The 21,521-nt window shown below is 41.0% G+C and overlaps 1 protein-coding gene across 1 annotated transcript in view; it reads right to left on the minus strand.

The window, feature by feature from the left end:
* The window catches only part of fbln2 (fibulin 2), a 37,074-nt gene extending 16,154 nt beyond the window's left edge, over window positions 1-20,920 (minus strand). Inside the window, 5 exon segments of the mRNA XM_061688760.1 lie at window positions 390-591; window positions 2,542-2,671; window positions 3,305-3,419; window positions 17,458-18,814; window positions 20,835-20,920. Coding sequence (XP_061544744.1) covers window positions 390-591; window positions 2,542-2,671; window positions 3,305-3,419; window positions 17,458-18,739 — 1,729 coding nt within the window. The 5' untranslated portion in view covers window positions 18,740-18,814; window positions 20,835-20,920.
* Between the last annotated feature and the right edge of the window lie 601 nt (window positions 20,921-21,521).

Consider the following 21,521-nt stretch of genomic DNA (forward strand, 5'->3'; position numbering starts at 1 on the left):
ATATAGTAGCTCTACTATATAGAAATAAAACTATTTGGATTTCGAACAAAGTGAGTTTTCAGCCTCAAAGCAATAAACAACACCGTGACCAAGGCAAAACTTGCACGAGCAAAGCAGAGAACTACGGCAGGTACAGTACTCAATCTCTTAGAATTAACCAAGCAAGGTGAACAGGACGATTGCACTTTTTTCTTGGAGGCCATTACACTATTTTTCACCTATGCTGGGTGACCTCTTTTAAATGCCAAGAAAACAGATTACCTTTGGTTTGAACCAGTACTTTTTTCCAGCAGTGCATCGATTGAATGCTTTCACCTTTTAGAATGAGGTATACAATGCCTTAGCACATTGGGGTTAGTGGTTTTTGTGTCTGCATTTCCTGTCCTTACCTTTTTTGGGTGGTGAAGTAGCACCGAGAGTGGGCTTCTCTTTAACGGCATGCCACCTGTCATGACTCTCGTCCCAATTCTCCACCCCCTCACAGCATAAGAAGAAAACGTGTCTGCAGTGGAGGCCCATGTGTTGGTGGGCTTTACACTCATGACCCTCACGGCCGAACTTCAGCCCCAGAGAGCAGCAGTCACAGCACTCCTGGAGGTCATAATCAGTCTTTACATGTGCGGTACAGAATGTTTATGCACTGATGTGATTGATAAGCAACCTGACAAGTGCTCACCTTCCTCTTTGTGGAATTTTCTAAAAAAAAAAAAAAAAAACATGGAATGCGCAGTTCAAACGCCTCGAAAATCCTCCATAACAATTGATAAGAAACTATTGATCACTAAAGTACCTGACCTATTCTACTGCCAGCACTGCTCTTCACACATATAATGTTCCATTGGCGCTATTTAAGTCAAGTTTTTAGGGCACGTGTCGGCATGTGAAATGTCACGGTAATTTTGCGCACCAACTTGGAGAAGTCTCAATACCGGCCTGTACAAGTTACTGGTGGATATTTGTAACTGAAACTTGTCAGCCAATCGGAGAAGGGGTTCCCCAGAGTAGCAAAGGAAACAAAACGGGTGAGGAGATATGTTGAGAAATAAGATATACCGTTTTGCTTTAATTTGAGGGCAGTTTTAGACCAGCTTTTCTATAGGTGATATCATATGGAAACAGTCCCAAAAAGGCCATTATTTCCATCACAAAAGACTCTCCGGAACCCATCATCCGATTTACAAAATTCTTAGTGAGTTGCACTCTGGTCGAAGTGGCCATTCTAACCAAACCTAGCATTTTGACAGACTTTCATCCATCCATCCATTTTCTGTACCGCTTATCCTCACTAAGGTTGCGGGCGTGCTGAAGCCCATCCCAGCTATCTTCGGGCAAGAGGCGGGGTACACCCTGAACTGGTCGCCAGCCAATCGCAGGGCACACATAAACAAACAGCCATTCGCATTCACATTCACACCTTTCACATTTAGTCTTCAATCAACTTACCACGCATGATTTTGGGATGTGGGAAGAAAACTGTCGCACGTGGAGAAAAACCCACGCAGGCACAGGGCGAACATGCAAAACTCTACACAGGCAGGGATGGGATTTGAACCCCAGTCCTCAGAACTGTGAGGCAGATGTGCTAACCAGTCGCACACGGTGCCGCTTGACAGACTTCTACTTTTAGAAAATCTTCTGACATTGCTAGTTTGATATACTGCCTGGGTCACAAATAATTTTTTTTCCGTGACAACATTCTCAAACTGAAACGTTCGCAAATGGAGGTAATGTTTGCCATTGAAATGAATGAAAATGCAATGAATCCGTTCCAGCCACAGAACGATGTTATCTTTGTCTTATTTTGATCATTGTGTGGTTAAAATAAATACTGTGCAATGTAGAAATAGGTGAAAACACAATTTCCGACGAACTAACAGTTTGTTCTATCAAAGGGTTCCTTCATAAATCCATCTAGGAAAGAGCTAATAGAAACTGTGTGGAAAAGCGCAGATACTTAACAATACTTTGTGAAAATGTTTCGGTCAAGAAATCCCTGACCTCATTGAAGCATTAAAAGGACTACAGTACATCTACATGATTCTGATAATGGTGGCAAATGGTGATTTGATAGCAATACATAAGAGCATAGACGCTGCTCTGCTGGTATACTATTGAAATAGGGAGTAATAAATTAGCATCAAGCCTAAATGTCTAAACTTAACAACGTATATTTATCCATCCATTTCCTGAACATGTTTCTGTAATTACGAAGAGGTCAAACAATTGTTCCCGAGGTCTACTTTGAAAATAGCAAAGCTTTGATGGGAAATTGGGAATCTTCAGCTGTGATTGGCTCTCAGTCATTTGTTCAAATTAAATAAGGCAATTGAAAAAGTACTTGCACTAGCGCTGTAATCATCAGAGGAGAAGCCGGCTTTAAGAAACTGACTCCCAACTATGGCTTCAATTCTTCTGTGACTAATGCAATTGTCATTTGCTAATTTGGACGGAATTGGCCCTAACTTGGGAATTTACATTTTGACTTTCAACCCAGGGACCTGCGTTTGTCCTCTGCTGCTGCATCTGGCCACAGCTACTTGCCTTGTAGGAACTGAGCCCACATGTATCACTGGCATCCTCCACGCACATATCTTCGGCTCTAGCTGCACTGATTCCAGCCAGACATCGGCTTTCTCTCAGGGAGCCGAGGCAGCATTGTTGCTGAGACGTCCTGGCAGAGAGAAAAAGCACATCGGAGAAAAAGACGGCTGAGACATACGGAGTGAGACTGAGACCCTGGAGCAAGGAGTGGGCTGCATATTCTTTCCACAGGCACTGCTAACATACAGTTGGCTGAGAAAATTGAGGAGATTTTATAAAAGCTAAATTTGCCTGCAGTGGATTGAAATAATAATACTACAGACAATAGAGGGGATGCAGATCACAATCATGAACAAAGGTTACCGGTAATCATTTCACTCTTGGGTTATGATAATGCTAGACGCCAAATGTAATCAAAAACAGTAGGTTCCAAAATTATCTATAAATTCTTCCTCGGGTCATATCGAATCCAGAGTAAGTTTGAGTTATTGAGTTTATGTTACGAAAGAAATCCAAATAATGACCATAATTAAATAATTAATCTGGATTAACTGTAATGTTGGGTTTTGCTGGTAACAGAAAAACACATACGAAAAGTAGGACATAAACTTGCATAAATCTGTCCATTTTCTATAGATGCTGGCACATATCCCAATGTAACCCCTCAAACCAACTTTAAGAATACAGTATACGTAGTGAAAGTTATACAGAGTAAATTCAAATGAAGTGAAAACATGCGTGGGGCGTCTAATGATGGTCTCACCAGCAGATGGACTGTCTGTCTATAGTGGGTGGCTCCATGTTATTGCAGTGAACATTAACTGAAGCCCATTTTGCCCCAGTCTTACAGCAGACTTCCACCAGCTCCATGACTGACACTGTGAAACAAACACACAGTTCCACATATTTCTCACTCAGTGCTTCAGATAGGAGTTCAGCTGGAACAAGGTGCCTAATGCATTTGAATTGCATCAGTAAAATCCATCAGATACCTTTGATGTGGCTGTAAATGTCATGTTTGCAGACAGTTAATAAGAGTTAGTACTGTATTTGGCGATGGTGCACTCAAAGACTAACAGGCACATTTTTCTCTCAGATTTCCCCAACCCTCATATTCACTTGACTCGGAGAAGCATGTAACCTGGTGAAATTGCTTTCAGAGCAGAATTGTACTTTTTGCAACATCTGGGCTAATCAGCGCAGGAGCAGAGGAAAGAGTAACACATTAGCTCTTCCTTTCAAACTGGGTCAAGGAGCAGACGGAGCAAAAACACATTATCCAGTTTACCGGGAAAATATGCTTTGACAGGGCAGTGGGTTCCAGCTTTCAGCTAAGCCGCCCTGGTGCCTTTGACAGGCAACGTATAATGTAAAAAATCTTTCATACACAATGACACAATAATTGGCCCTGTTTAAACCTCATGAATCATGTTTTATGTGATGACACGGCTCTAAATCCTGTTTTAAAAATCATTACCGGTACTTCTTATTCTTCTCAGCTTTTCCTTATTCGGGGTCACCTTTTGGATGAAGGAAGGAAGGAAGCTTTCAAGTGTTTGCCTCTCGTAGGGCACCTCTGTGTAGTAGTAGTTAGCAGATCCAGTAGACATAAGAGTCAAGAAGTTCCCGGTTAAAATATCAGCTGTGACCCTCCTGTGTGGCGTTTGCATGTTCTCTTCATGCTTGTGTTTTTTCTGGGTACTCTGGCTTCCTCCCACATTCCACAAAGCAAGCATGTTGGGTTGATAGAAAACTTTAAATTGTATAAAGGTGTGAATTTAATTTGGTTATTTAAAATACATATATTATGCCTGCGATTGGCTGGAAACCAGTTCAGGGTGTACCCTGCCTCTCTCCCAGAGTCAGTTGGGATAGACCCCAGCACACCCGCGACACTATTGAGGAAAAGCGGTACGGAATATGGATGGATTGATATTATACGCTTCATAATCCCTCAAGGGGAAATTCAATTTACAGTGCTGTTAATTTTGTTTTGCACAGCACACTGAAAACCAGATCACACACATGCAATCATGCAAGGAGAGATTCAGAAAGTGGCGTGCAAACAGTGCTGCACCTCTTGAGCTGGGGCATGGGTGACAGGCCCTTGCTCAAGGGCACCCCAAAAGTAGCCATCAAGCACCCTAGCATGTCTCCAAATAGTAATCGCCATGTTTATATTTGGTCCGCAGCGTGACTCAAAAGTTGGCCCTTTGGCTCCAAGACCAAGTCGTTACAGATGAGCAACTGCTCCAGTTCACCCGCAAGCCTAATGACAACAAGCGGTATATAAAATAGATGGCTACCTCCCATAGTAAGTATGTGTCAACAATGTTATGTGGTTGTAAGGCTCTGGTGGAGGTGTGCGCTTCATCAACATTTTCTCTTCTAAGTCATACTGTGCTACACATTCACCTCATACATCAAGAATTTCTGACATCCAAGGGTGAACTGTGGCCATGAACTAACAACTACTGGTCACTTTCTGGAGAGGTATTTAAATAGGTCTTGAGGCATTGCAATAAAAAGCATGAACATTTATAGGAACATATATGGCTGATGGTGTTTTAGCTGTCAAGTAACTGCTTGACCAAAATGGGGATCAAGTTTCAAAACATAGAGTACATCCATTTTTTGTACTGCATATCCTGTTCAGGGCCATGGAAAGGGCTGGAACCTATCCCTGCTGCCTTAAACTGGGGAAGTCTGACTGTCTTCTGAATACTGAAGTGTGTCATATTTTTTTATAAACTCCAACTCGCACTGTACATGTTAAGCATCTTCGATGGAAAATGAAACCTAACTATTGAGGTGCTCACACAGTACAGCGTGACGGAGAGCCACAATTTGACTTCTCACACTATACTGTATGTTTTGGTTGATGCTGTTCGACAAACTGTTGTCAACTGTCAAAACTAAAAAAGATGAGGAAGGGCTTTTCACCATTTGTGGACTGATAAAGCTAAAAACAACATTGAAAACAAAACAATGTGCTTAACCTTTTATGTGTGCCTTATAGCTATTCTGTACCAAACACTCGGGAGACAAAGGCACCTATACTGTACATGCAACAACACCTTTCCTAACATGATTTGTACATGGCTGCGATTGGCTGGCAACCAGTTCAGGGTGTACCCCGCCTCCTGCCCGATGACAGCTGGGATAGGCTCCAGCACGCCCGCGACCCTAGTGAGGAGAAGTGGCTCAGAAAATGGATGGATGGATGGATTTGTACATGGACTTTATCCAGAGGAGGGAGGGGAAAAGACTCACTTTGGAAAATATAGTATGAAGTCTGCTTCAATTTCTGAACTGATGATGCCCAACCAGACTTTAATCAGCCAAGTGATTTGACCATCTAGGAATTGGTCTTGAAACCATCTGAATTCCCACAGTGTAGGCCTCGGACTCATCACCAATCAATCACAGGGCGATTATAAATGAGAGATTGAGTGCGAATTGAGCCCACATCAACGCCACCAATGTCTACAAAATGAACCACAATAGAGTACTATCAATGCTTCATGTAAATAACAATACAGAATGTGGTTGTCTAATTATGGTGTTTATTATTAAGAGGCTCTTAGGGGTGGAGGAAATGTCAAACATAAACTGGCCCCCCCAAAAAGATCACATTGCAATTGCTTTAAAAAGAGCTCTATCATCTCAGACTGTCTGGGGCTGTTCTAGAGTTTTAAACTTCTACACCCGCTTTTTTGTAAGAATGCCTATGTTTGACTTGCTTGTTTACATAATAGGAGCCAGGCAATCACTCTGTCATGGGTGTGTGTTAGGGTTGTTGTCTTCCCCCTGTCTCGTACACACCTGCTCCTGAGAGCATCTTCCCCACGTGTGCCTTGTTTACCATAATTACCCCACGCATTTAACCTCCTGTCTCATTCTTTCTGGTCGCCAGTTTGTTGTACCTTGTTGTCACGTTCCAGCATTCCTTGTTTCCACGTCACCGACTCATAGTAAGACTAGACCCTGTTCTCATTATTGACCTTACCTCTTTGCCTCACGTTTTTTGGATACTGTTGCCTTTTCGGATTGCCTGCCTGTGTACCGACCTCTGCTCGTTTATTAAACCTCTCTGTTTCGAAACTGTCCGTTTGTATTGGAGTCGTGCATTTTGGGTCCCGTCCTCTGTTCCGTTTATGACACACTCACAATTTCAGAGTGACTGAAGTGTACATAATTTACAGAAATCTACCTGTGGTCCAATGACTGATCTATAAGGCCTATCTGAACCAAAGTATATGTAGCTCAAACAAGAACACACATTTTAATTATTATTCCTACCATTTGTGTTATTTAAATTTGATGTAATCAACTCTTAAGTGAGCCTTACTTCAGTTTCATCCATTGACAGTTAAAAGCATACACAAAGAAGAGAAGTGCAGAATCTTACCAAAACAATGGCTGGATAAACAATAATAAACTATTTTAACCTGAATAACCATGTAGTAATCTCGAGCAATATTGGATTGCACAGGATGACAAAATTGTTGATACTCCTCTGTTAATAAAAGAAAACCAAAAATAATAGACAAAGGTTATAATAAGAATTTACTGAAACTTAACCAATAAAAGTCAGGAATTGTTTTATTTTTGTGGTCTTCAAATCTTTAAAAAAAAATAGTAAAAACGACCTGGACAAAAATGACAGTACCCTTAAATTAATATTTTATTGCACCACCTTTTGAGGAAATTTCTGCAATCAAACAATTTCAGAAACTCAATGTGAGATTTCGAGCATGTCTCGACAGGTATTTTAGCTCACTATTCATGAGGGAAGTTCTTCTGCAGAGGTCCAAAGGTATTTCTAAAAGGACTCTTCAGAATAGTGCAGTGTTTTGTTTTTAGCCATTCTTGTTTTTATTAACGATGTTTGTGTCTTATCCTTTTGAAAGACCTGTGACCTGCAACTCTAACGTTCAGTTTTTGGCACTGGACAGGACATTTCACTCGAGAATTCACAGCAGTAGAGTGTTCTTCTCTTTGTATACATGGGCTGGCACAAGCAAAATTGTTGGTACCTATTTGTTGAAGTAAGAAAAACCCACAATCGTCATAAGAACATTTGCCCTGGAGCATTGTGGCTTGGCATGATGCATTTCAGCTCTCACTAGTTTCAAGTTATTTCAGTGATGATTCTGGGTTTTTCATTCTTTAACGGAAGGGTACCGACAATCTTGCCTTTGAGGCTAGGGTGAGGAGCATCTTTCTTCTCCAAGCCTGTCATCGTATCTGTCTATTCGTCAAAAGTACACCACATACCTGCCTCTTGTCCAAATCCAAATCATTGACATCAGCCTCTTGGAAAATATGTGGGTAGAATAACAAGCAACAGGTACAGCTCGCAACATGTCTGGAGTGTCATAAAGCCTGCCACATGCTGCCACTAATCAAGGCTTGTGTTTTGCGGAATTAGCAGTGATTTACCATACAGCTGGAGTGGGTAGAATAAATCTAACATTTTAACAAGAGGGCCTATGACATCCATTCCTCTCGGATGGGTGCTATATGAAAGCACAAAAACATTTTTGCATTTGTGTATATAGCCAGTATGCGCTTACAGTTAAATGTAAGAAGGTGACAAAGTTCTTTTCACCTTTGACATCTGTGCTTACAGAGATACTGTGCCTTCTGAAACACATAATCACAGTCCAACAGGTGGCTCTGACATAACAGGGAGGACTGCTCTACAGTTTGAATGACTTCATTTCCACTAAAACCAGTTTGGGTTTCGATTGACAACCTAAGTATTCATCTCCTTCAGATGCTTAGCCAACAATCATGTCATCTTTTTTTTGTTGTTGTTGTTTTTTTTTTTTTATGATAGGGTTAATGTAAGTTGATGCAAGATATTATGAGTTGCATTAGGCTCTGGTGGTTGCACACTGTAACCCCCAATACAATTACACCTCCTTGCGGTAAGTTACCGCTTCACTCACCTGCAGCCTGAAGAATATGACAAGGATAAACTGTGATTCCTTATGTTTCAAATAGCACACAACAACGCTGCATCAACTCCCTAACACACGGGTCACACAAGGGTTTCTCTTTTAATAGTGAGGGCAAGAGTAGTGCACATATTCATGTACTACTCTTGTACTAGCTATAAAAGAGAAAGCCTTGTGTGACCTGTGGTAAATGAAATTATACATATATATATATATATATATATATATATAATCTGTGATTGGCTGGCGAACGGTTCGGGGTGGACCCCGCCTCCCGCCCGAAGATAGCTTTGATAGGCTCCAGCAGCCCAGGACCCTAGTTAGGATAGGCGGTAAAGAAAATGGATGGATGGATATATATAAAGTTTCACTTACCACAGGTCACAGAAGGCTTTCTCTATTATACTACTATACTACAGGAAGTCCTCGATTTACGAACGAGTTCCGTTCCTACACGATTTTCCGCGTAAGTCGGATTTCACCGTTAAAGTCGAAATTTACGGCGAAATACTTCTGTTACGGGTATTGTCCCACGTGATTGTGACAGCAAGCTCAGTGTGTGTGGGCGTGTGCGTCGATGTGTGAGTGAGACGGGACTGCGGAGGAGGAAGGAGTGCGCGCCGGTGCGAGTGTGTACAGTAGCAAGTGTAGTGACGGCGACCGGGGAAGAGTAGCGATTAGCGGAGGACCCGTTGACGTTGAATGTGCAGAGGAGCTAATAAAGCCATAAAAGCAGCAAATCGGTGCTTCATGCCTTTATTGTTGCCGCCACCAAGCTCAGCTGTGCAACGAGAGAAGGGAGTTAACCCCGAGGAGGACAACCTTGGCCCTGTAGAAAGCGTCTCCCCTGCGTCTCCTGACCACGGTCAGGTGACCGTAGCAGGAAAGGTTAACACTTCGTATAAAGAAACTAAAATATGTTAAAATAAAAAATAAGATGCTGTACTTACCATTACTGCTGAGAGTGTGAAAAAAGGAGGGCGAAAAAGGCAAAGATACTCCCGCCGCACAAACACAGACAAGCACTATGCGCTAGCTAAGCAGAAACACTATGGTGCTGGGACAAAATGGCGGACGAGGCACGGGCGTCGTAAAGTCGAAACGTCCGTAGGTCAAGTGCGTCGTAACTCGATGACTTCCTGTATATACACTATAGTATATATATATATATATATATATATATATATACACACACACACACATATGTGTGTGTATATATGTACATTTAATTTGCCATTCTTCAATGTATAGGCGCAGTCACCGAAGAGGAGTGTGACTTAATTGTAGGCATGCGCAAAAACTGATTGTCAGAAACACCTAGCGCTTCCTATAACAGTGGCTGACAAACTTAGTTGTCATTGCTTTTTATTGCAGTATTCAAGTTTGTGCCAGCTGATGCCAAGCAAAGATATGCAGTAAAGCTTCTGAACAACAGTGGCAACTAGGATTTGCCTGATCAATACGCAATTACATACAAATAGGTCCCGAATCTGTCCACCTGGCCTAACCTGAGGCAGTGTAGTTGATCGACACCTTTTAATACGGGCCGACACAAAAGATGTAATGCCTACAAGTCTCTTGATACATAGTGTTAATCATTCAGTTGTTGATTGAAGAATCTTCAGATGGTGAAACGTCTCGATACGTGACTTGTATTTGCATGTTTGGTAAAAGCTTTATGCTCATATTCATAAATTGTATACAATAGTATGTGTACTATAAAAGGTGACATCTCACCAAAAGTAACGCATGCATCAATTATTTTAAGTGAGATGCAAGTTATTAGCTAATGTGAGATTAATCTTTCATCGCTTTGAAAATTATAAAGATTTAATCGGAACAATACATCTAATATCATAATATTATACTGCAAAACAAAATCATATGAAGTTATGTTATGGCTTACCATTATATAAAGTGTCGAAAGCAAACACAGTCATTCAGTAGGTTCCACTTGTCTCGCTTAATGGCTGCCAAAGCTTTTGACGGGCTTTGAGGATTCTTTGGTTATGCGGTAAAGGCTCTTAGGATCATTCTTAACAAATCTGTATGTACAGCCGATAACAAGACTACCAACATTCATTGAACAGTCTTTTTGCCAACTGACACACCACTTGACCACTTGGTGATGACACGACAAACCCTCCTACGGTATTACAAGCGCTGTAACAGAGCCAGAATGACATTGCCACGCATGCAGAGTTGGTTGTGCGAATTTGCACCGCAATGTTCTGCTTCGATGTGTTGTTTCTGAAAGAGACGGCCAAATATATCACTACTCTACTGTTTTGCCTCTGCTGCACCAATTTACCAGGAAGCTAGTGGGAATGTGGCTGCACAGTTGAGACACTGAGAAGGAAGGCTAATCAACTGCTAACAGGGTCTACCACACAGCTAAATTATTATGTGCATTAACAAATAATAACACACTATACTCCAAAAAATGCTAGAGCACTGACACAATACCATTCCAACAAATGTTATATATTCCATGACAACAGCACAATGTTAAGCTAACACACAAATTTCTGTTCAGACAAAAAAAAAAAAAAAATTAACAAACTGCAAACAGATGTTAGCGCAATGCTACAGGAGACTTAACTGCCAGGAGCCAACACTCTGGCGCAAGCAAGTGCCTTTTAAGGCTGGATGAAAACCTGTGACACGCTGTCAAGACGAATGGTGCATTAAATTCTTGTAGCATGTGCTTGGTTATGTTTCTCAAAAACACAGGTTGAAATCATTTTCAATAGCTCAACATCTTAGAAAATGAACATTCAATTGGTTTCGCATGTTCAACTAAAAACAAAATCATTTCCATTTCCTCTGTAAGCTGCGTCTATTCCAAGGTCTGCTTCCAAACCAGAAAGCAAGAAAGGCTCATTCAAAGCAACAGATCTCTTGATTTTGGGAAGCAGGAACCTAACTGAAGTGTGTTATTGATTATTTTATTCATGTAACAAATAATATTTGAGTATCTTGAGTCTGCTAACATCTGCATACAGCTGCCTTTTCATTGTGTGTCTGTTTAACGAAAGGTTTTCTGTGTCTGGAGCAAAGTTTTTGAGCAGTATCATGCAGCACATGACAAGTACACAAGGCTTCCTTTGAGGCAAGACATTTTGTGGATGGCAGATTCACTGGAATTCTTGTAAATGATCTGGAAGACACCCTAGTTCAACCCGAGATCGCCCTCGTTGATGTTCTCGGTGGTGACACATTGGCTAAGGTCGACTCTGGAATTCACCTTGCATTTCAGAAAGTACATCTGTCAAGCTCACTCTCACATGCTGCATCTTGTGACAATGCTAATAACCTATTTGGAGGGTCCCCCCCCCCCCTAACCTCCGAGATTTAAGCCTCAGCCAAGTGGTGCTTCTGCGTAGCAGAGTATAACAATGATCTGGTCGGGTTGAAGGTGATGGTGGGTATCCAAGTGAAAAAGTAATTAGGAAGTGAGCATATGTGGATGTAAGCTTCAGATGAGCTGATTACTGGCAAGGTTGGGAAAGTAGCAACCTCACGGGAGATGAGTAATCACACCAGCTTTCTAAGTAACACTGAGTTGTATCTGGCAATCAAGTCACTCCAGTGGCTGCATTCATCACACCGGTCTTACAGTATGCCACATGCAGGTACAACAGCCAAGCAATCCTATACAAAGTCCAGCCCAGCATAAGAAATCATGAACAATCCCAACCCTCTCTCCCCCTGAGCACAGTCTGCATCTGTTTGGACGGACAGAACAAATGAGCTGCTGAGAGTGAAACATTTATTTTAGAACATGGTAGGCTGATAGGCTGATTAAAAAGGTTGTCTAATGCAGAGTATCCTAAACTTTACATCTTAAGATCCGAATTAGAGATTTGGTTCCTCTCTTATGCTAAAATGATCACATATTGCCATGATACCAAAAAAGATCTATATAAGGTAATGATAAAGAACACATACAGTACAGTTCAGTGTGACTCTAACCACAGAATTCCTAAAATGCCTGATTGATGATGAAAATAACAAAGTAATTATAAATCTTTTGTTTAATCCATATCCTTGTGAAAAGCTCCATCCACATGCACTAGTGTACTATGGAAAGCTCACACTTGAGTCGGGCGTGACATGGTCTGTACCATTCCCTAAGAGAGCTCAAATAAAAATGAACATTTCTGACTTTCAGTTCTCATCTTAACACCTCAGAACCAACTTGACACAACTCAGCAAGTTCACCCCCACAGAAACACTTCTGAGATGCATTCAAAATATATTATACATACCAACAGAGGGCAGGTGCTGAAAGAAGGAGGTCTGACAGGCCCAGACAAAAATCAGACCATTTAAAGTAGGTGAAGGAGAAAATAGAAAAGACTTCCTAGAATTCTAAAGCAATTTCTTTTTAGCCAAAGAAAATAAAAGTTTTTCAGTCAAGAATGATATCGTTGTGCATTATACACAATTACACAAGATGTGATTTCTGGTAAGGGATTAAATGCCCAGGAATAGTATTGCATACTGCCATGTTCTGGATGGTGGTGCTCAAATGTCGATGTTCCAGTACAAGTCATACTCTCAACACTGCATCACTCTCATATTGCTTTCTATCTCATTGCCCGTAGGAGATGGAGGGAGCTGTATTCTTGAAGGACATTCTGGTAATCATATGAAGGATTCAAAGAAATCCTACATTTACGCAATATCTGATATAGTACATATTAGAAGGATAATAATCTTAACTGGTTTTTGTTCAACTGGTTTATACTGCACCCTATTTACCAAGCTCATAAATAGGGATGGGAGTTGTTGAATGGACGATGATGAATTGAAATGAAGTATTTAGCGATTCCGATTCCCTAATCAATACTGCTTATCAATCCAATTCCTTATTGTTTCCCTTATCGATTCTCATTTGCGTGACGGAATGAAACAATACCAATGATAAATGATATCGTTGATGTCATTATCATAATATACAATATATATGATATGAACTTACAAAAGATGTTTCTGCATAGTGCTATGAGATATGGACACAGTTTTATATAATTTATAACCCGATAATGATATTAATCCCGATATAGTGTTTTTCCTTAAAATTGCATGAAATTAATGATCACGTAATAGCCATCCATTTTCTACACCGCTTATCCTCACTAGGGTCGGGGGTATGCTGGAGCCTATCACAGCTAACTGCGGGCAGGGGGCGGGGTACACCATGAACTGGTCGCCAGCCAATCGCAGGGCACATATAAACAAACAACTATTCGGCAGGCGAGGCCGGATTTGTTACATTTGAAAAATAGCTGCAAAAGCACAGATTTATTTATTTTTTTCATATCACTTCCTTCTTCTAAAGCTAACGCTTGTGATTGGCTCTCTCTGGTCATGTGCCATTCTGCCGTAATTTTAAACACGACAATTTTTTCCAAATATGAACCTATGGTGGCCTGAAAGTGCAAAACAATATAACAAATTGTGAAACACTTTTACATTTCAGAAAACAAATGAACAAAAACCGAAACATTTTTACATTTCAGAAAACAAATTAACAAAAACCGAAACACTTTTACATTTCAGAAAACACATTAACAAAAGCAGAAACACTTTTACAAAAGACGAAACAAATTACAATTGAGACAACCCGGAAAGGGAACGTCCCATTTCACATACATTCTTAGAAATCCCACGTTTTGACGCGATTCAAAATTATAATCTCCGTTGCACGGCATCTTAACATCCCAGTTTACATTCAATCAGCATGAACAGACGCTTTCCCCTACGGTGAAAATACATGTCCGGTTTTGTGAGCCGTGCCGCCGCTTTTCCTCGGCTCTCGCCATATAAATAGTTTGTAAAGCATCAAATGTTATTTCACAACAATACTAACCTATATTCATAATGTATAATGTGCCTGTGCATGAAAAAGCGAAGTTTGTGACCAGGATGTATGTTCAAATGAATGGAGCTGACAGCTTCCTTTCAAATATCCACTTTCCCTTTAATTCTCGCCAGCATCTCTTTAATAATCTGCTTCTTCCTTAACTCTTAACCTCTCTTTTTATGGTTTAAGAAATGTGATCAAGTACATGCATATACAGCATCAAACGCCTATACAGGTTTGCTGTTCAGGGTCTCCATGTGAAAAATACTTCAATATGCGGGGGTGCGTCGGCAACTCTTATTTTTATGCGATGGTTCGGTCCAGTCGGGTTCGACCACGTTGCACAGTGTTCGACAGGCTTTAGGGTTAATGGCATTTATATTAACGTCGCCACACTTAATAAGTCACGTACTTCTTTTACCGTCTGGCAGTGGAAGCAGTAGAACGTGTTCTACAGGGATACAGCAGCCAATCATAGTGCAGCGGTGTGTGTCCTGGAGTCAGTAATATTGGAGCAGGGCGAGTCCTTCCAGGAAAATGCGCTGGATTCCTAATAAAGTTGGACGTTCCCTTTCCGATTTGTCTCAATTGTAATTTGTTTCGTCTTTAGTAAAGGTCTTTCGTCCATCCATCCATTTTCTGAGCCGCTTCTCCTCAGTAGGGTCGCGGGCGTGCTGGAGCCTATCCCAGCTGTCATCGGGCAGGAGGCGGGGTACACCCGGAACTGGTTGCCAGCCAATCGCAGGGCACATAGAAACAAACAACCATTCGCACTCACAGTCATGCCTATGGGCAATTTAGAATGTCCAATTAATGCATGTTTTTGGGATGTGGGAGGAAACCGGAGTGCCCGGAGAAAACCTACACAGGCACGGGGAGAACATGCAAACTCCACACAGGCGGGGCCAAGGATTGAACTGTGAGGATGATGCTCTAACCAGTCGTCCAACGTGCCACCTAAAGGTCTTTCTGCTTTTGTTAATGTGTTTTCTGAAATGTAAAAGTGTTTTGGCTTTTGTTAATTTGTTTTCTGAAATACAAAAGTTTCTCCTTTTTTTCATTTGTTTTCTGAAATGTAAAAGTGTTTTGGCTTTTGTTAATTTGTTTTCTGAAATGTAAAGGTTTCTCCTTTTTTTCATTTGTCTTCTGAAATGTAAAAGTGTTTCACAATTGTTATATTTGTTTTGCACTTCCAGGCCACCGTACGAAGCGCAACTTTGTGGTGAAATCGATTAGTTTGACTGACATTTTGACTGACATAAAGTACAAATATGTGGTTAATTCCAAAATAATGATCTATGGTTTTAATCCCCTTTTTTAGAGGAAGCATCAAGGGTCCTGTTGGTGCATTCATTCAAAATTAACAAAAGTAGAGGTGCAACGATTAATAGATTAATCGACAACTAATCGATTATCAAATTAATCCATAAAATTTGTTTATAATTAAGTAATAATTAATTCCAAATTGTCATAATTTCAGCCTCTCAACACTAAATATTAATACAGTGGAACCTCGATAAAACGGACCCCGAGATAACAGATATCGGATAAAACGAACCATCGGGACTGAACAATGTGTCCAAAAATAATTTTTATTTGCCACTTAAAATGTCGTTGACAAAGTCTGTTAGTTCCAGAATTGGCTACTGTTGTTCACTGGCGCCGTGGCGCAATGCAGGCAGAGAATGGGATTAACGTATTTCCAGGTCACAGATACAGTTTGAACATTACTAGATCCAATTCAATAAAACGTGCCTCCAGTGCCTACGTTGAACGTTGAATGTGGCGCATTGACGTGGCAACCATGTGATGATGGTTATATCTATTGTCCATTGTACATAGAGTAGAGAAAGAGCGGCATGGCTGCGGTGTTAACTCTGAGGAATACAAAACACAAGTCTCTGGAGTCTGGAATATGCTATTTTTGGTGCAGTAAAATTTTTTTGTCAAGTCGTTTGCCTTTGGCAACAGATTTATAACTAGGAAGCACACTAATTTCTCACGGCTCATGAAAGCGACTCGCCTATGATGAGTACTATATGTCAATCATGTCACCATGACCAAGCACACCGGCATGGTAAACTTGGATTAAATCTGAAACTTTCAAATATTTTCAAGTTTTTTAATATTTATTTACAATAACTTTGTACTTTACTTGGCTTTTAAGGCCAGTAAAAAAATCAGTAATATGGGTGCATACGGCCTCAAAAGAAAGTGCTTCAATGTAACGGACAATCGGCTACATCGGACGACTCCCCGCCCCTATTAGTCGCTCGATTGAGGTTCCACTGTATTTATATTTATTATAATAATAAAGCAGTATATATTAATAATTATATTTATTATAAAAAAGACTGATTGTTTGTGTTTAATCAAAATAAGACATTTGCAAATTTCTTGTACTTTGGAAAGCAATCATGAACATTGTCAATTTGAAATAACATCCTGGTTTTGATTAAAGGAGGGACATTTTTCTTCAAATGATTCACCATTAATCAAAAAATAATTGACAGAATAATCAATTACTAAAATAATCATTAGTTGCAGCCATAGACGAACAATCAAAATGTAATCAAATGTATTTTTTTATATTACTTTGAGAAAGCAATTGAAATAGTTACACTATTACATGTTCAACAGGGTAACTTGAAAGCATAATCAACTAAATTTCCCAAGTAACACTGTGACAAAAGATTAATCGATAAGCGAAATAAACTATTCCTAGGAAACCGGTTCTCCCCCCCAAAACGTTTTTGATTCCCATCCCTACTCATGATTGTAAATCCTTTCCACTTTAGTCAGAGTTAGATAAATGCTATCTGAGGAAAACACATTGTTCATGCACAATTGTATTGCTTTTCCAGAACCACTCCCAGTTTGAGTAGCATGATTATGAATTCCTCCTCAAAAGAAAGGATGTGAGATAACGTATGTGTCATATGAATATGTCACAATCGTTGCGACCCCACATTGTCCTTGCTGGGGGACCAAATGAGTACACTGTATTTTGTATGTAAGTGCTAACTCATCGGCATGTCATATTTTTCAACAGATATGGAGAGAGGAAAAAACACTTACCTTCTACCTCTCTATCAACATCCTGGGGTTGATAGTTGGAGAGGTTTTGAAGTTGTCTTTGGGGTTGCTCGCCATCCTCCCTCATCCTGAAGGGAGTTATCCTGGTGGGCTGGAGCTGGATTTTGGGCTGCGAGCCCCGATCCTCCTCATCAATAGCTTGCCTGTGGTCCATTGAGACTTGTTCTTGTCCATTAAGACTGCCAGAATTAAGCATATCATGATTCTTGATACGACTACCTTGACTCTGTTTGTGGTCGCTAAAGTGCCTCCCATCCATGTTGTGTGCCATGTGCTGCACCACGGTTGTTGTACTGCCATTTCCTTCACTTATCTGCTGTTGTCTGTGGTTCTCCAGTGTCACTCTTTGTGTGGTTGTTGTTGTTGTTCGAAGTGTTGATGTTTCTTTTTGAGTCGTTGTGCTTGATGGATCCTGGTTATGCATGTCATCATCCTCAGTAGTCTTTTCTGTTTCAAATTTTTTTTGTTGATTCCTCAGCGCCTTTTTTCTGTCATCATTTGAGGTGGAGATTGTCTCGGGGTAAGCGAATGGAACTGAAGTCGGTTGGGCCAGATTTGGGATCGGGAAAGATGTCAGCTCAGCCTGTGAGTAGTCATAATCCTCTGTGCCAAAATTGGGTGGATCTGGCTTATACAGTGGGAGCGTGTTTTCCAGCACTAACTTGGTTTCGGAGGTATAGCTGTTAGTGTCTTTCGAAGCTTTGGTGTTCTCAGTGGTGGAAACCTGTGTGGGTTTATTCACACTTTGGAGCTCACAGCCAGGAATAGGCGAGCACATTAGCTTACCCCCTTTATTTGGACAGTGGCAAAACTGACACTGGTCTATCTGAAAGGTGTGTCCCGCTTCAAACTTCTTGTTGCCATGGGCACAGCCAATTTGCCCACATTGGGGACATCCATCTGCAGGCTGTAAAATATCAATGCAGTTGTGGGGAATTTCAGGGCACTCGATAAAATGGCAACTTATCTTCCCTCCTCCCTCGGGACAACCACATTCAGTGCTTCCAAAATCCACAAAGTAAGATTCTCCCTCTGGGACTTTCCCATTGCGGAAGCCTGCTTGAACACAGTCGTAGTACTGGTAACCTTGACAGGAGCAGCCTCTTTGTGTACAGGTGGGGCAGCAGGCACCTGGGTCTAGGATGGTTTCAATGCAGTTCTGTACATCTGGGCAGTCCACACCTGTGCAGTCCTTCTGGGTAAGGCAAGTGCGCATGCACAACACCACCCAACACAAACACAAAACAACTCTCTGTGCATTCATTTTGTGTGTAGAGGTAGAAGACAACAATGGTTTTCCAGTTGGATTCCAGACAAAAACCCAAGTGTTTCTATTGACCTGTGGAAATGATAAATTGTGACATATTAATAGTTCAAAAGTCTTTATTTGACATAAAAACTTTGACAGCCTGCCAAATACTGTTTTCTCTAGGCCTATTTTTGGGTGCCATGGGGATTACAAGTCTATGGTTCATATTTAATCACGTGAGATTCAGACAAAATGTAAGGCAGACAGGGAAATATGGAAAACAATAACACAGCAAAAATCATCAGTTGCTTACGAACAGTAGAGAAACAGAAAAACATTATGACGCAACAAATCATTGGATCGCTTGCTCCCTGAACAGCTCACATAATAAATAACATAAACCATAAAGTTTACATGGCCAGCTCACACATAGCATGACGTTCTAAGTCATGAACTCTCATATCACAAGACGTGAATTTGACGGATGTTTTCTTCGTATGAAGACTGTCTACGGGTAGGCAAGCAGCACAAAGTTTAGAATCTAAGTGATGTGACTATATCAGAGTGCCTCCTGAAGACCAGGTGTTTTCTATTTTGCTTTTCCTGTCATTTGTTTGTTTGTTTTGCTGCTGGTAGCGGTATATTTGCGTTGTCTACTAAACTGTCTACATTTGTGACATTTTATCTTAATAGATGTGGTTCAGGCGGCACGGTGGTCGACTGGTTATAGCGTCTGCCTCGCAGTTCTGAGGTCCGGGGTTCAATCCCCGACCCCGCCTGTGTGGAGTTTGCATGTTCTCCCCGTGCCTGGGTGGGTTTTCTCCGGGCACTCCGGTTTCCTCCCACATCCCAAAAACATGCATGGTAGGTTATTTGAAGACTCTAAATTGCCCATAGGTGTGAATGTGAGTGCGAATGGTTGTTGGTTTCTATGTGCCCTGTGATTGGCTGGCAACCAGTTCAGGGTGTATCCCGCCTCCTGCCCGATGACGGCTGGGATTGGCTCCAGCAATCCCGCGACCCTAGTGAGGATAAGCGGCTCAGAAGTTGGATGGCTAGATGTGGTTCATAAAATAAATACCTGGTCAGGGTGACTAAACAGTTGAGAGTCCTGCCTCAAATGTTTAAAGTAGCCTTAATTTCACAAGTTCTTGGTTCTCATGGAAACCAGGATTGTAAAAGAGGTAGCAGATAGTTGTGACAAATTTCAGAAAGAGCTTTGTCTATTGATCTTAGAAGCATGGAGCATGGAGATGCTGTAACGACAGTAAGCTTTTAAAACCCCAGCCACACATGACATATTCAATGCATTTCCTATTTTAAACAACTTGTGATCAAGTGTTTATTTAATGAACACTTAAAAATGTAACCTTTAATTGCAGTTTCCATTCGAAAAGTATTACAATTTAGAAGTCTCTGTAGTGATTTTCATGTCATTAAAATATATGTAACATCTGTTTCACTACCTTAAACTACGGTGGAACACGAAAGTGCACTGCTGCAGTACCACTTAGGGAATCAATGTCGGCTTTGTGCGCAGCGGGTACAAAACTATTTTACCAGATCTCGGCTCAGTTTAAAAGGCACATTGCCCCTTGCTGTGTAGCCTTACTATGGTGAAGGAAGATCTAAAAATACCCAAACAAGTGTCAAGAGTATTCAAAGTTCGTAATTTCTTTGGACAGTCAGGTGGAATGAGCATTAAATTGTTGGGTGTTTTCTCAAAAGCTGACCCTAACCGAGATAGAAGCAGCGCGTTCACGTAAGACCACACGTGCAAACCTTGTTTTGGATTTTCGATCGCTCAAACACAGTCTAGGCCTACTATACGAAGTTCATTAAGACGGCTGCCAATGAATTTCACACACCGGGTGAGTAGAAACAGACCATTTCAACAGAAATATTTCAGTAAAAATGGGAAATTTTACTTTTCTACAGACTGTGGGGAGAACACAACATTTGAGCGCTAATTACAAGTTGATAACCAAGCATGCAAGATCTACATGGAACTAGCAGAGCGACAAATATCAACAGCTATTCCCCGCATTGCTGCTGTTGTCCCATCGCAAAGGGCTCCAGATTCCATGGTGCACAAAGTATTTCTTCCTACCTTGATCTCAAACCTGCAGTGCTGCTGTGCTTCCGAATGAAACTTGTGCGTAAAAATGTGAGAGAGGTCCACTTCCGAGCGGGTTGGGAGCGCCCTGGCCTTTTTTTTTTTTTTTTTTAAACTAAGCGAGGAGGGGTGAGGGGGCGGGGGGCGATTGCAAACCCCGACCAACAGTTCTATTACTGGCAACGCTTTGCAATGATTTATGTATGCCACTACCGTCTCTGCAAAATATAATAGCGGATGTTTGTTACAAATAGGAGAACGTGATGAAGATAGAGCAATTTTAAGATAAACATCACTGTTCATTGACTGTAAATCGACCTTTACAAATTATATGTGCTAAATTGGTGATTCTGCTTGCACTTTAAAATTGGATTTCAAGTACTATACTGAACTATTCATGCAGATTTGTGTTGTCTTTTACTTTGATCTTCTGGGTAATTAAAGTGACTTAAACAGACAACAGTGGGTCAACGGTCAGATCTGTGAGGTACAGGGGGGCTCGTATGAAACAACAGGTACAGGGGGGCTCGTATGAAACAAATATATTCAAATTTCAAATCTTGTCAACTTCACTAAATACTTTCAAATGTAATCTCAGAATAAACCTCGCAAACACCCTCCCGCTCACATACATGCTACAATAAATGCACATTTTTCTCTTAATTTCCTTACTTTCATTGT

Source organism: Phycodurus eques, chromosome 1, assembly GCF_024500275.1.
Source record: "Phycodurus eques isolate BA_2022a chromosome 1, UOR_Pequ_1.1, whole genome shotgun sequence".
Classification (NCBI taxonomy): Eukaryota; Metazoa; Chordata; class Actinopteri; order Syngnathiformes; family Syngnathidae; genus Phycodurus; species Phycodurus eques.